Below are 16009 nucleotides of genomic sequence, written 5' to 3'. Positions count from 1 at the left end.
TTTGTTTCTCCCTGCGAGGCTAGCACTGTATAGTGGTGTGGCGGTGGGGCTCCCATGACCATCTCGAATTGCAGCAAATTTTTAATTAGATTTTTAGATTTTTTTTCAGGGTATTTTTTGGACGCCCGAGGTTGTGTTTTCTATGTTTTAGCAAATGACACTCGCCTTAAATTGGGTTTTTCTTTGGAGAAGGAGTACCAATTTACGTTGGGGTTTTCGCAGACTGGGGGTGGGGTCCTTGGACATGTTGGTTAACGAGTTAAAGGGAAGATAAAACGCAAGTTATGAGGCATGACAAATCGTTCGAAGTTCATTATTTTTGGGGCGAAAAAAAAGAGTGTCCTTAAATTGCGACAAGTGGAATTTTATTTTTTATTGTGGTTACAGCGGGAAATTCAGAAAGGAAAAGTTTCCGAAAACTAAAAAAACAGGTAAAACAAATTAATAACTTGAAGAAGGTTTGCCATTTTAAGGGTGTGTTTTCCTTCTACAATTAAATTAATTAAAAGGCAATTTTATAAACCCAAAGAGAAAAACTTATCCATTGCTAGAAAAAAATCCCAACCGCAATAAAGCCAAAAACGGCTGCACAAAGTTCCCAACCAAACCTCAGGATAAACAAAAGGGAGAACATATTATTAAATACTCGCAGAGAGTATTCTTTTGCGGGGGAAATCTAAGGAGGAAAGTTTAGGGAAATCTCGCATGGCAACTCCATTGCAATTATGAAATTTTAGACATTTTGATGTACTGCAGCATGTAAAGCTCTGCGTCCCCCTTGCAAGTCCGGCCTTTGTTGATGGCCACAAAAGTTGTTGGGCTAGAAAAACATGAGACGAGTGTCTATGATATGGGAATACTCATGGAACAGTAAGCAGTGGGCAGGACTTTTCGGGGGTTCGTCCTGAGGCTGAGCAGAGGATTGCGTGGTATTCAAATTGCGCTTTTGATTGTGAAATCAGATACTTTATATTTTGGGGGAGAAGGAAAGATAGTTCTGGCTGGCGAGCGTTAATTAAACCCTGATGATTGCTTGGGGGTAAGTTTAATTTGAATTCCCTCAAAAGTGTAGAAATTATTTCATAAAATCTAAGCTCTACCTCCTTACAAGACTTTAAGTCTGATAAACTATAAGTTCTCTTCTTCCCTAGTCCTTTTACAAGTTCCAATAAACCATAAAACTCAATTGAATGTATATAAATTTCCCGTTTTATATCCGCACTAGTAATTGAAAGTATATTTTCCGGCATTTCCACCAACAAATAGAAGAGCAAACAATGGCAGAGCAGATGGCTCGCCGTGGAACCACATAGCATCAATTATAAATGCACTCGATAAATTATTTTCCAGTATTAACTTGGCTTTCAGGCACTTCAACAGCAGCAGGTAAGCACTGCCCAGGTGAGCTGCACGCACACACACGTGCTCAGAGATTTATACACATAAGTACCTTTTGCCTGTGTATATGTATGTGTATTTACAAAAATTATTTTAGTTTACTTTAGTTTTGCTGCAATTTTCGCCACGGAAACTAACCCAAAGAGTTTGCTTCTCCACTTTTCTTTAGCTCGGCTTTTCATTTTGTTTTTTCCTGAGTACGTGTGTGTGTGTGTGTGTGTGGGGCCACATGAGATGGTGTTGGTGTTAAGCACTTCCGGTTGGCTGCTGTTCGACTGCTCACCTGACAAGCGTTTCCCACCGAAAGGCAGAAGGCAGCCACAGGAGGAGCCTGGATTTGAGGACTTCGAACAAAGGATACTGTTTAAGACGGTTTAAAAGATATTTCATATTTTTTAAATCATATTTCTTTACTGATTTATTAACTATATATTGATGGTTAATGATTCTTAAGCTAATTAAATTCTGTATAAAGAAATATATACAACTTATATTTAAAAATGGAAAATTTGATAAAATTTCTTTAAGGTGTCCCCATTTTTTAATCAATAAAACAATAAACAATAATACAAGTTATATATGGTATTTCATTAAGGATTCAATATACCCTGAATCTGTACCCCTTAAGAGGACTCCTTTATGGCTTCCACAGGCACTTGCACCTCTTGGCTTCTGACAGCTTCCAGTCTTTCATCCATATCCTCTCCACCATCCGGCGTCCGGGTTTGATTTTTCATTAAGTTTTCAGTGGAAGCTGCTGTGTAAGTCGTTCTTGGTTTGTTTTTTCTTATTGGGTATTGTTAGTAAAAATTATTTTCAATTAGCCGGCAACAGGAAAATTGATGGGCAACAGTTTTCTGGCACGAACTGCGGTTTCCACTTTCCTTATTGCCTTAACAATGCAAAGGGGGTTAAGCCATAGGAATTCTTGGTTAACCAATTGGCAAAACCACTTAACGGATATGACAGCTCTTATTGGTGAAAAACAAAGTCAATTTTAAACTTTTCATGTTTATGTTTATGGATAAAAATCTGTGATTGCATTTCATATTTAAACCTGAATATAAATAAGTGATTAGCTTAAAAATGCACACCAAAAATCATAGTTTAAACACCAATTTAATGCGTTTATTTAACAAAGTGTCAAATGAAATTTCAAATTTGTTTGTTTGACAGCTCATAATTTAATAGTGTATGTCTCGCCATGATTTTGACAAATATTAAAAATATGTTCAGCCATAAGGTATGAATAAATTATTACAAAATTATTTCAGTTTAATTTTGCCATAAAGCTTTTTTAAGCCAGAACAGAAACAGGTTAAATATGTCTGAATTTGCCAGTAATTAAAAATAAAACCCCAAAGGCTAAAGTCCCCTAAAGTATTGGAGGCTTTGGTAGTTTTCTCAAGTCCTAAGCCGACAGCCTCCCCCGAAAGTAGACAACACTTGGGGCCAGGCCTGGCCCATTGTCGGAGCTGACAAGCCAAAGAGCTTGGGGCGATTGCTGGTGTGGCTACCAGTTGTTGATAGTTTCCACAAACAATCGCATAACAATGCTGTTGGTCCGGTCCCTGACCTAAGCCTGGCCGAAAACTGAGAGAAAAGAGGGCCAAACTTTAGCCATTCAAATGCAAATCGTTGCGCAAATCTTCAAATGACTTCGATTGGTTTTGTGGCTTCGGCTTTTGTTCCTGCCGGCGATCCCTGCTCGAAGGCACAATAGACCTGCTGCTCCTAATCGGAGTCCAGGAGTCCCGGAGTCGAGGAGACCGGACGAGAACATGTAAATGCATTAAAACAATGGCCGTCACAGAATTTTAACGAATTTCCCAGGCCCAATTGAGGCACAATTTAATTTGCTGCCCAATCTGTGTTGCTCTCTCCTGAAGAGACGTTATGAGCCCAAGTCCCATTTGCATTTCTGTGAGAACTCGATTTCCGCTCGGTCAAGTGACATGATTGATACTCCCGGGCGCCGGACGTCTGAATGATTCCAGGGGATTGTCCCCTGTTGCCTCCTCCGGGGCGTAAAAACAACACCCGGGGCTTTGACATCTCCGGACAAGGAACAGTACCAGCAGCAGGAGAAGCAGCAGGCGGTGGCGACACACGGGCGGAGGCCACAGAAGGACATGGTCTCCGACAGGACAATGCCATGAAGGGATAAGGGTACCAAGCATAGCATCCACATCAAGTAGCCGACACGTTGCAGCTTACAAAGTTGTGAAAATGAATCTTGTTCCCAGCCAGATGGGGGCGTAAACAGCTTTCCTTGGTTATGAAAAAAAGAACTATAAAAAAGTCCTGAAAATTATATTGAACATGCAACACTTTACTTGATTTATGACAGAGCACCCTATAAAATAAAGCATTATTAAGTTGCACCTATTATTATTTAGTTAATTGCCACCTCAAGTCTCGCGCTGTTTACATCAATTGTTTAATGTAGAGAACAAATTTAATAGATTTCCAATCCCATAAGATTGTTATTAAGCCTGTATAATTGCCTTACTTTGTTGATAATTATCCCAGGGTAAAGATCCGTCGCATAACAGGTTTGATTTTTAACTTTAAAATGATTTCCGACACTTTTGTTTCAATCACTGCCCGTATATTCTATGTATACATTTTTCTATGGACTTCGTTTGGCATTTATTTTGGAAATAGAAACTTTCGGCTGTCTCTCCGAAATGCTTTGTTTGTTCGGCTCGGTCTCGGACTCAGACTGCAAACAATTAAGTTTGCATATCTCTATATAGAGAGTGACACTTTTATTTTCTTGTGGTCTTCCTGGGGGCGCAACCAACATGTGCCAGGCTTCTTTTTTGGCAACTGCCACACAGAGAGAGAGCTGAAGGGGGCAAAAATGTCAAATGCAATGGAGTTTTAAATAAAATGTACTTGCAATAAATTTCCACCAGCTCGCTCGCTCTCTCTATGGAAATATATTATCAGCAGCCTGCTGGCAGCTCCTTCTGTCTTCTGTTTTTTTGGCAAGCCACACACTCTTGTCCGATTTAAATATTTAATCTGATTTCATGTTTCAATGCGTTCGTTGCCTGGTAATTTACAGTAACTCTGTGGGCAGGAAAATCTCTAAAGTATATGTATAATATTTACAAAAGCAACTCAAATCTATACACTCTCGAGTGTGGCTCTGCATTTTAATTGGACTCGGAATTATAAGTTTAAACAATTACGGAAATGTGAGAGGAATGCCAAAGAATGCCAAATTGTGGCAAAATGTATTTTGGCCAATGAAAGGCCTTGATTGTGGCTTATGAAAAGCCTTGTAATTATGAAATGTAAATACTTTGAAAACAACTAAGATACTTTATGTTCATTTTATTTTATTAATTCAAACTAAGTAGTTCAAAGTAAGCTCTAATAACACACGCCTTTCCAGACTCCAATGCCTGGATTTCTTATTGTCTCAATTTGGTTTTGTATTTGGCAGTTTGTTATATATTATAAATTAGTATTTTATTTTAATGGTAACATTATCACCTTAAAAAATCCTTTACCAATTACATCTTTAAAATAAATTCCTTTTATAAATTAACTTTATTTTAACCAGGTGGGAAATTCCTCTAATTTAGTTTAATATTTGGTATTTTCAAATCCTTCCCAGTAGCAACCTCATAACTCTCCCCTTTCGACCTTGCTTATAATATCAATGACCCGATCATTGATCGTGGTCTTCACATTGTTGCCCCATATAAAGTTGATGTGATTGAAGCGCTTGTCGGGTACCAGGTAATCGAGGATCACATTCGGCAATTTTTTCCGCAGTCGCACCACATCAATATCCGAGGTAAGGCGATCGTTTTTACTGTAGTACAGGGCCACCTTGCAGTCCACCCTGGAAACGTTGTACTGTGGCGGTTTCTCGGCGCCATGTCGTCGCCGATTTTCCAATCTATCATAGTAATCGAATTTGAAGAAGCCTCCGCTGTGGATCTGCTGGCCATAGTGCTCCATGGACTTGATGGAAGATCCTGCTTGGATATGGCCCAGAAAAAGGGGGATAAGACTTGTGTTGAACTGCTGATAGTCCACGCCCATGATCTCCTGCGTGACGTAAGTGCAGGTGTTCTGGAAGACAAAGCTGCAGAGGCGATGCAAGAGCTTGCGCCAAACCTCGCTCTCGGGTGGAGCTTCATAGATGCCAAAAGTTTTAAATAGTGTCTGAAGAGGAAATATAAATATTATTCAAATATGCCCAACCAGTACTTCATTTCACTTACCGTTAAGGGTCGCAAATACTTGACCAATGTCAGGAGAATGGGTGAATCGATATGATCCCAATAGGCCACTGGTGCCAGGGCATGCATCGACTTGATCTTCCTCATGTAGGCAGCCCTTTCGCTGCCCATCACAAAGAAGGAGGTGGTGCCCTGTGAGTGGCCCACGTAATGTAGCTGCTGGAATCCCCTGCTTCTGGCCAGAATATAGTCAATGGCAGCCGGTATATCGTACATCCCCAGTTCGTGAAAGGAGAAATCCCAGAACTGAGGCTGATACCGATGGTATCGCTTGTGCTTTCGCGAATACCGATTTCCTCGGGTGTTCAGTAGCCAGATGTCATATCCCAAATCGCTGAGCAGGAAGCCCAGAGAGCGATCAGGTCCCAGGATCACATAGGCCACGGAACTGTCAAACAGACCATGGCACATTAACACCGGCTGGCGGCCAGGCTTGGGTATGCGATGAACCGTGAGTACAAAGCCATCCTTGGTCACCACCTTGTGGGTTTCCACAGGATAGCCATATTTCATGATCAAATCGGGCTATAATAATGATTTTCAATTGGAAAATGAAGTATTCAGAAATATTATCGAACATTTAATAAGAATTTCTTACCGTAATCAGTTGGCCATCTTCTAAAGCGTTTTTGTTAACCCGAATCAAATGGCTGGAAACGGGGTTAAGAGCCAAGAAAAGCCAAATTCCAATGGCTAGTGAGCTCGTTGTTAATTTTAAATTCAGGTTCCGAAACTTTTTTGCCATATCCACGAGTTAAGGCACAGCTTTAGTCACTGCAATTTGCAGCATGCACGTTAAAGTATGAGGAATTGATTTATAACGCAACGTTAATCACAAATTAGACATGCAAATCCTCAGGCAAGACAGATTCATGACATAAGTGTTTGTTATTTTTAAATCATGTTAAAGTGTTACATATCTCATTACTTTTAATAATATAAGGGTTTTGTGTAAATAATTTACAATGTGAGTTGTAAACTTTGCTTGTTTAATAATTTTTACATTTTTATATAATTAGATTAGAATTTCTTTTATTTCCTAATTATATCCCTGATGTTTAATTTTGAAAGTTTATCACAATTAAACACATTTAATTGGTTTAACATTTGTATTAATATATAGTTGATCCTCTTTTCCTTGAACTGCCTTCATTAAATATAATTATTTTATATGTTATCCTTGCAGAAATATCACTTATCTTTATTCTTTATTTATTTATTTATTGGTCAGACCTAGAACTACTCCCGTTGCGCGATCGTTTGCCACTGAGCTATGGAATTAAGCCGTGTGCCGTTTTTGATTCGAGCAGCTAATGTTAGTTAGTTAGAGTCTAGTTAGCCGGTCCCCTCCTTGACCCGATTGCTCGGCGCAAATCACGTGAATCAGGGCAATCAATATGCATAGAAATGGAAACTCGACTCTCTCATTGTTTAGAATATATTAAACGAGTTCTCAAAGCAATATAACTAAATGGAAGTGGAAATAAAACAAGTAAATGGTTGGCTAAGGTCGTGCCAATTGTTGTGAAAGCTGGAAAACTCATTGATAACCCGATAAGTCACATCCAATTGTTAGTACATAGTTGAGTTTGAAGTTAATTATTTGTGTTTGAGCGTAAACGGGTTGCATTGAGAGAGTAATTATTTTATGACCTAATGCTGCATTATAAATAAATATATTTAATAAATTATTCTAAATTTTGCGGCAAATAAGAGCCTGTTTGTAACCGGTCTATTCTTAGTGGAATTGTTTTGAGTAAAAGAATGACAAGCAGTTATCTTAACACAAGTGATGTAATGGCTATCATATCTTTTGGAATCATCAAAATAAAACCGGAAATTCGTTTGGTTTTTTTTTTTTTTTTTTTTAAGTCATTAAAAAATCCCGTTTTTTATAGAATTTTAGTTAAATAATAAAGTAATCTGGTTATTACTAGATAATTACTTTCGCTTCATCATAGTCAGCGAACTATAAGAGATATAAAATTCTTATTTACTCCAATTTTCTTCGCATTACCAAACTTAAATATTGTCTATATATTGAGCGTAGGGATAGATTTGCATTAAACAATAAACAGTTCTTTCAACTAATCTTTAAAATAACTAATAATTCGTAGAAAAAAATATTTATATTTTTCGTAGAATGCCCACAACGTGACCTTTAATCCAAAAATTTTATGGATTATGCTTCTATTATATGTATAACTTAATGATCTTTAGAAAATACTAGGAAAATATATATTCAAAATATAAAATGTATATTAATGCTCTGAAAATACAAAACAATGGACAGTCTTCCACGTAGTAACGATTACCACCGAGATGGTAAGCAAGGAAACAACATATTAAAATTAAAAATTAAATTAAATTTCATTCAAAAGTTGAGAATGTCTTTGTCACTGTTAACTCTCCTTGCTAAGAGGTGTATTTTTATATTTATTTATACTAAAAAGCATAACCAAAGCATATAATTAAAAATATTTATTAATATTAATTAATTTCAATTTCAATGATCTGGGACCTTTTCAATGTTTGTTTAACTATACTTAAGGGCGGGCTATAGTCTACTTTATTTGCCAATAATTGAAATTTAAGACCTTAAATATACACGTCCCCAAAAGTATGCACTAAGAAAATATGAAATATATATTATATCGCAGCTCAGCTACAGCTAAATAATTACAAACTTAAGTTCCAATCGGCAAAGTCAATGTGCTGAACTCGTTAATGTTACTATTTATCATCACATAATTTGATGTCTGAAAAGATACTTTATCTCACTTCTATCTCCCCTCATTTAGATGAGTTTTTTGCTTGAGTAAAAAATTATATAGAAAAGATCTCATTTAAGTTGTAATAATAATTAATATTAAATAATATTTTTTGTTTAATTATATAATTCTAAGTTTTAAGTAATAAATACTTAATAATAGCAATATCGTTCTCCCCATAAATATATACTGTTAAACGTAGTCTAAAGCCCCTATCCCAACCATCATTAGATGACGGAATTCTCGTGGAACCTCATATTCTCCAGCATTCGGTCCCACAGCAGAGCCCTGGCATCGATGCCCCAGATGAAGTCCAGGTGGTTGAACTCCTCGTCTTCCACCAGATACTTGGTCACCACATTGGGCAGCCGACTGTTTAGCATTTCCACATCCTCTGGCGGTGCCAGCCAGTCGTTTTGGCCATAGTAGAGAGCCACCTTGGCCTTGACATTCTCCAGATGGTAGAGCGGAGGCTCAATGGTTCCATAACGCCAGTGATTCCTCAGCCACCCGTAGTCGTACTGCCGGAAAGATCCAGCTCTGTTGAGCTGACCGTAGTGCTGCATCTGCTTGGTGGAGGCACCAGCGGGAGAGTGACCCACGATCACCGGGAGCATTGTCTCGTTCAGCTGCAGTTTATCGAATCCGGTGGTCAGGAATATCACGTTTGAGCAGATCTCCTTGGTTATGGTGGTCTCGTCGCAAATAATACGATTAAACATGCTAATGAACTCATTCTTGGGTAAGAACTCGTGGACGCCAATCATCTTGAGGATCAACTGGAAGGGGGAATCATAATAATTAATATAAAGTAGTTAAGAAGGGATGTTAGAAGGAAGGGGGGCTTAGAATTGGATATTAAAGAAACCCACACTTCGTATGAGTAATAAATTTCACCTTAAGTCTTCCAATTCAAAACCCCACAAACTGGATAGGATAAGAGGATGGGGTAACTTACGCTCACCGATAGATGCCACTCGGCCAACACATTGACCACGGGACTCCTGCAGTGCTTGAGAAAGGCCACCGGGGCCAAGGCCTGCATCAGGATGATCTTCTCCATATATTCCGGCCGCTCGCTGGCCATAATCCAGAATACCATCGTACCCTGAGAGTGACCCACATAATGCAGCTGACTGACACCCGTGTAGTTCAGTATATAGTCAATGGTGCTGGGAATATCATGCTTGCCCATTTCGTGGAATGTGAAATCCCAGAACTTGGCATGATGTGTGCTGTACTTCACGTGCTTTCGCGAGTAAGTATTGCCGCGCACATTGGCCATCCAGACATCGTACCCCTGATCGTAGAGCAGGTAAGCTTTGGAACGGAAAAAACAACTATATCAGTATGGAGGAGCTCGGGGAGATAGCCTTTGATCCACCTACCCAGTCCCTTGTTGGGTCCCATCATCACCCAGGTGGCAGAACTGTCTAGCAGACCATGGACTAGGAGCACGGGTATGGCCCCGGGACGAGCTATCCTGTGCAGGGTGAGTATATAGCCATCATCTGTCTCCACGGTATGATTCTCAGCCGGATAACCATATTTGTGTATGAGACCATACTGTAAAGGGGGGAGGAGGAAAAAAAGTTTGTAACACATTTTAGGAAATGCAATATATACTTATTTTTTTGTCTAGAATGAAAGATAGCCCTGAACCCTATAGGTCATACGAACCGCTTATTATTTAAATTGCTTATATGAGCATTTAGTATTCATAAACAAAACACGTGAAAAATATATACAAAATGTCATTTATAACGAAATAAAAAAGGTGAATACAATATCTCACAGTAGAGAAATAAAAACAACAATTAAAGCAAACACTTCAAGACTTTTCTATGTGTCAAGGTATTATGTAATATCTTGACCCATATTTTAAGCTACTGTTTACTTACCGTATTCAAGTTCGAATCCTCCTGTATATTGGGATCCACATCGTTCTCGATCCGCACATTGCTGTCCACGGCCACGGATCGACCCAGAAGCGTGGGTGTCTTGAAGTTTACGTTGAACAAAGTAAGGTTTCCCAGGGAGAAGGTAAGTCCCGAGACGGATGTCTGCAGCAGGCACAGACACAGGCCAGAGATGAACAGATTCACTGACATTTCCCTCATTTTAGCTCCGGTTTGGCACAATGTGTATATATATTAGAGTCCGTATTATATAGAGATGCGATCGGTGCAAGGCACTGTTGTTGACTGATGTCAGCCCCAATGGGCGGGCAATAAAGAAACCTTCTGTGCTCGCGAGAAATTCGACACTTTCCGCTCGGCAGTAATCAGTAGTCACTGAAACGTATAATACTTTCGATCGAATTGAATCACAGGGGAGCAGGGAGCACAAATATTGGTCAAATATAGCGATAACCCGCCTGCCTTCGTCACTGGCCAAACGCTGATAAGAGAACAGGGTCCGGCTTGGAACGGTCTTGACTTTGGAACCACTTACGCACGAGATTTGTCAAAGCCACCCGGCCAGCCCCCCGAACGGCAACTGAAGAAGATGTTTTGTCGTTATTCCCATGCAGGGGGTCCGCTCTACCTTGGCAACATTCGCTCGTCGGGGCAAAACAAACAACTCAACATGTTGCCAGGCCAATTGAGCGGCCTGAGACCCAGACAGAGCTCAGCTCAGTTCAGCAACCAACTCTCAGCTTTGCTCAACCGGAAAGGGGAAAATATTAATTTTTATTAATTACAGACACACGCGGTGTAAGTTTTTAAAAGTTGTTAATCACTGCCAGCTCATTTTCCAGCTGCCAGCTGACAATAAATTATTTTAATAGTGAAATACAGGAAAACACTGGCCTTGGTCCTAATATTAATACTTCTAAGCTCAATTTCAGATTAGATTTCAGATTATAATTATTATTAGGTTAAACATTTACTCTTTTAGAAACAAAGTCCAGCAAGTGAGGCTATAAATAATAAGCAAACAACAACAAGAACAATTAAGAATTAAATTATCAACGTAATGTAAATGTTAGTGGGTGAGACGCTTAGAAGACCTTCGTATGTTTACTTCTAATGCTATTTACTGAATTTATTGCCTTATTGTCGTAAACTGTAAGCTTTATAGTCTACTAGAATTTATAAAGTAAGGTGCATTTAAAAGTAATTAAATATATGTACATTTAAAAGCAGCAATAAATTCTAAAAATTTAAGGTATTTATTAGTTTTTTATATACATTTAAAGTCGTTTTAATGGGTTTTATATTCAACTTTTGCCTCAATTATTATACATTTAATTAAAATTACTTAAGTTTGTAACATTTTAATCATTAATTCGTTTTCCTCAGCTAAATATAAATATTAAAATAGTTCCCTATTAAAATACATACATAGATTATCATTTTTACGACATACATATAAACCCCTCATAATTAACATAAAAAGGTCAATGAATTTTTAATGCAGATTAACCTTGTGAATATATTACTTTTATTTCCATAATTGAATATTTCTTGCTTGTGAAACCCTTTTAAAATAAATATAACATTACAAAATTTGTAATACAAAGTTTAAAACAATTCATCCTAAAAGCTAACCATTAATTTCCTATACTTATTTTCCATCAATAAACCTAGCCCCTCCCATTCTGGTAACCCCAATTTTTAGCTCTGACTTGCCAAAGTTATTTAGTAAACAAATTACTCATTTACGCGATTACTTATTAATTATTTTCCGATCAAAGTGCAAGTCCGACGACCGAGTAATGGTCATTAATAAGCATTTATACAATTTATCGGCCGTCGATAGAGTCGCTGCTGTACATATGTACGTGCATACATTGAAATTAATTTTAGAAATTTTCGTATTTACGGATAGTAAACACACAAATGCCAAAATAGAGATGAGTCAGTGGGAAATAGGGAAAGGGAGAGTGCCGTGCCAGTGCCAGCTTATCTCACTGACCAGTTGTGGGAGTTCAGTTGAGTCGAGTGTTATTCAATTATTAAGTGTAGCTTATTCTGCATTTAACGAGCAAACAAACACGCACTCGCACACAACGGCAGTCAGTCAGACACACAGATACAGATAAAGGCACACAGAGGCAGGTGCACTTAAAAAAAAATGCTTTATATATATTTTAAAAAATTATTTTTCGTTGATTTACATTGATAGAAAGCATTATATAAATACGATAGAACGCTCTTCTTCATTTAAAGAGTGCATTAATTTGTTAATATTTACATTTAGTATTATTTGTTTTCTTTAAATAAGCATATTTCTTAATACGTTTTGAATTTGATTATTATTAGTGGAGGTTTTTTTTATATTTTGGATCTACCTTTTTTTCTTGTGTATTTTTGCAACGAAATACGCAGCTACTTGCTATGCAAATCAGCACAAACAATGTGCAGTTCATTAAATGAGCTGTTGAGCATAAATTCGTATACATATATATATTTATAAATTTATGCATGTTGTTATCGCCGCTTTGTGTGACCCCTTCCTATCGGCATTTGCAATGTCAGCTGCCTCCCCGCTCAGCTCTCTTTATCCACAAACTGCATATTATCATATGAAAAGCTTTTCCAGCTGAAAACTCGTTTCGCTTGCAGCAACATTTAATATCTGGCAACATGTTGCCAAAGTCTAATTTATTTACAGTGCGGTTGGGATTTTTTTCAAAAGAAAATATTACAGAAGTTCCCCAGCTAAACCCATTGATTCCATGACATTTTTTAGCCCTACTAATTTTACCCTTGGGCATCGAGAACACAGGGGACCACAAACCAGCCACAAACGATTGCCTGACACAAAGTGCGGCCAAAAAGTTATAACCGAACTTTTTAATAGTTGGCAAAGGGGAAGGCAATAGGAGAGTAAGGGAAACCGGGGTAGAAATTGGTCAATTGCCATCGAATGACAAATATTTGCTTGAAAATGTCTAAAGTTCCGAAAATGACAAGGCTAAAAGGAATCGAATAATAGTGGTAGTAGATAATAAAAGTCATTCAAAATGTAAGAATGAAATTTTTCACATTTATTTGTAAGCTAAATTTATCATAATATCAAATATAATTTTTTTTTTAATATTTAAAGCGTGAGCTTACTTTACATCTTATTTTAAAGACTTATTTTCACTTCTATAAATTTTCCATAAATTATATTTAAAAATAACCATTTATAGAAAATTCCATAAATAACAAGTACTTTTGGCCTTATTTTTCTTACCTTTAAGCATCTTTGAAGTTTCCCCTGAACTCCCTTAGGCTTTCTTCATTTTTAGCAACAAGTTAAATGCCTTTTCTTCAACGCTGAATACTTTAACAAGTTCAAAAGGAAGCCAAAAATACCAGAAAATCTGCCACTTGAACACCACACACACAGAAGCCGTGAAGCGACCTACTAAACACTCCCACGAAATAAAACAAAAATAAAACCAAAAGTGAGTGAAATCAATGTGCAAATCTCATAAGATGCGGGCGTTCCAGGACCTCGGGGGAGGATAATTCCCACACCCGTAGACAAATTTTGCAAATACCCAAGTATTCGTAAGTGCTCAGTGTGTCAATGTGGCAAATGTATCTGTATCTCTCCGTGCGAGTATCTCTCCTTGTACGAGTATCTGCACCTCAGTGCGCCGCCTAACCCTCCGAACACACGTACTCGGATCAATTTCCAGAACGAGATTTATGCGCTCGCCAAAAAGGGGCCATAAAATATTTATTGTTTTCAAGTTCCCTGGCCATGATAAGCAGAGGCAGAGCAGAACAATGGTAGAGAGCAACAGGAACAGGCCTTATCCTCATCCTTATCCTGTAATGCGATACGAACAGAAAAAGGGGGAGCTCAAGGAGCATAATATATTACCTTTAAATAGGAATTTATTTTCACGCTAAGCAAGAAATTTAAATGAGAATGAAAGGCTAGATGAGAGTTGGGAAATCAATTCTAATCACAAAAAGGCAATCAAATATCTGGCAGAGTTTTGTAATCAACAAATATATTCGAAATGGTAAATGTGTGAAAAAAAAATGTAATCATTTAGAGCATTTTTTTTCTAATTTTAAAGATAAAATCCACATGACCCATTCAAATCCATTTTATTCAACGTATCTGAACTTAACCCTTCAATGCCCGCAACATCTGCAGCGATTTACACAAATAATTAACTGTCAACTGCAGGCAGGCAGCCGTCGGAATTTCCTTTCCGCCCTCCTTCCTGCTAAGCGACACCTTCGGGGATCTCAGCATCCCTATATACACTGGAAAATTATAGGCAATTCTGGCTGCGAGTTTCGGTTAAATGTGAAAAATGAAAAGTATAAATAAGTGTTGATGATTGTTTGGCAACCCTGCCGAGGACGAAGGCCGGGTGATTTATAAAAATGTGCGAGAAAAATGATTTTTGCACGCCTCGTAGCCGTTGACAGGCTCAAAAAACATCAACCATCAGCTCAGCCCCTTTGCGTGGCCCATCATCATCCACGGGTGCTCCTCTCAGCTGCTGCTCCTCTCGGCTGCTGCCAAAGTCATTAACTCGACAAACCGCGTCAACGTCAGACGACCAGCTAGAGATGGAATATTTGGCAAATGCGGGTCCTTGGAGAGGACATGCGGGCCTATAGCTGGAGTTTCTAGACTCTGAAATATGTAGGATTAATTTTAAGGTCTAATTTCAATATAATAATAGTACTTTATTGTAATTAACTTAATTAATTTTTTTATAATTTGTTTTTGTTTACAATATTAAGAGTATTTACATATATCACCTCTGGCAATTGTTTAATTAAAATTTTAAATATATAGTTTTTTACATTTTAGAAAATATCTTAAAACCAAGATAATTTCGTTCAACTTTCTTCTAAGAAAAAATTATACATTTTTAAAATATTTATAATAATTGACTTAATATTCTTAGCTCCATATATCGAACACCCATCTCCAGCGGGGGCGACTTACGTGTAAGTGGAGCGGAAGTGCACCCATACACACAAACACACACGGCAACTCGAAAAATGTTAAGGCATTCGTTATATCAACAGGCAACAATAAGCGAGTAAGCAAAAGGGATTTCGGGGAGGGAGCTGGAACTCTTGTTAGGCACATTACATCACTCATTTTGAAGCAGCCAGCGAGCTTGTCCTTGTGTTTGTAATTGTAAGTCGGGGAGTTTCCTCTAACGACCAACTTGCCGCTCAGCCTCGGCTTCTTTTTTTAATGAAGTGCAGCTCCTGCCCCGCCGTCGCCGCCTGCAACTGCAGCCAAGCGACAAATGCCGCGCATTCCCATTTTGCGGCAGGAGAAGTTGCCGGAGAAGCCGGGTTTCGGGATCAGAGACTTCGAGGGGGGAACCCCCTAACTGACTGTGCGGCCTTTTCTGCTCTGTGGCACGTTCACGATTCCTTTTTGCGTTTTGTTTTTTCTGCCTTTTGCCTTTAAAGGTATACAAATCTCTCGCTTCGCTGCATGCCAAGTGGAAAATGCGTTAATTGGGCATTAAATGGAAAACGGGAGGGAGGTTGAATATATATTTTACAGTGTGCTTCATTTTTAGGCTGTGTTTTTTGAGGTTTACTTACTAAAAATATTTCTATGAACAATAGTAAGGGCAGGGAA

At 38.2% G+C, this 16009-nt stretch overlaps 2 protein-coding genes across 3 annotated transcripts; both read right to left on the bottom strand.

The window, feature by feature from the left end:
• Window positions 1-4855: 4855 nt before the first annotated feature.
• On the bottom strand, window positions 4856-6915 carry LOC108076922 (lipase 1). The gene is made up of 3 exons (XM_017169966.2): window positions 6262-6915; window positions 5646-6188; window positions 4856-5586 (listed from the first exon to the last, which is right to left on the bottom strand). The coding sequence occupies exons 1-3, from the start codon at window positions 6406-6408 to the stop codon at window positions 5038-5040; spliced, it is 1239 nt and encodes a 412-aa protein (XP_017025455.1). The 5' UTR covers window positions 6409-6915; the 3' UTR covers window positions 4856-5037.
• A 1574-nt stretch (window positions 6916-8489) lies between these two features.
• On the bottom strand, window positions 8490-10909 carry Lip4 (Lipase 4). 2 transcript variants are annotated; one of them, XM_017170578.3, is made up of 4 exons: window positions 10336-10909; window positions 9823-10000; window positions 9393-9754; window positions 8490-9213 (listed from the first exon to the last, which is right to left on the bottom strand). In XM_017170578.3, the coding sequence occupies exons 1-4, from the start codon at window positions 10552-10554 to the stop codon at window positions 8662-8664; spliced, it is 1311 nt and encodes a 436-aa protein (XP_017026067.1). In that variant the 5' UTR covers window positions 10555-10909; the 3' UTR covers window positions 8490-8661. The 2 variants fall into 2 exon arrangements, with proteins under 2 accessions (XP_017026067.1, XP_017026068.1); XM_017170579.3 differs by having other exon boundaries at window positions 9399-9754.
• Between the last annotated feature and the right edge of the window lie 5100 nt (window positions 10910-16009).

This window comes from Drosophila kikkawai, chromosome 2L, assembly GCF_030179895.1.
Source record: "Drosophila kikkawai strain 14028-0561.14 chromosome 2L, DkikHiC1v2, whole genome shotgun sequence".
Taxonomy (NCBI): domain Eukaryota; kingdom Metazoa; phylum Arthropoda; class Insecta; order Diptera; family Drosophilidae; genus Drosophila; species Drosophila kikkawai.
Note: the sequence above shows the minus strand (reverse complement) of the source record. Positions and strands in the feature narration are given on the sequence as shown.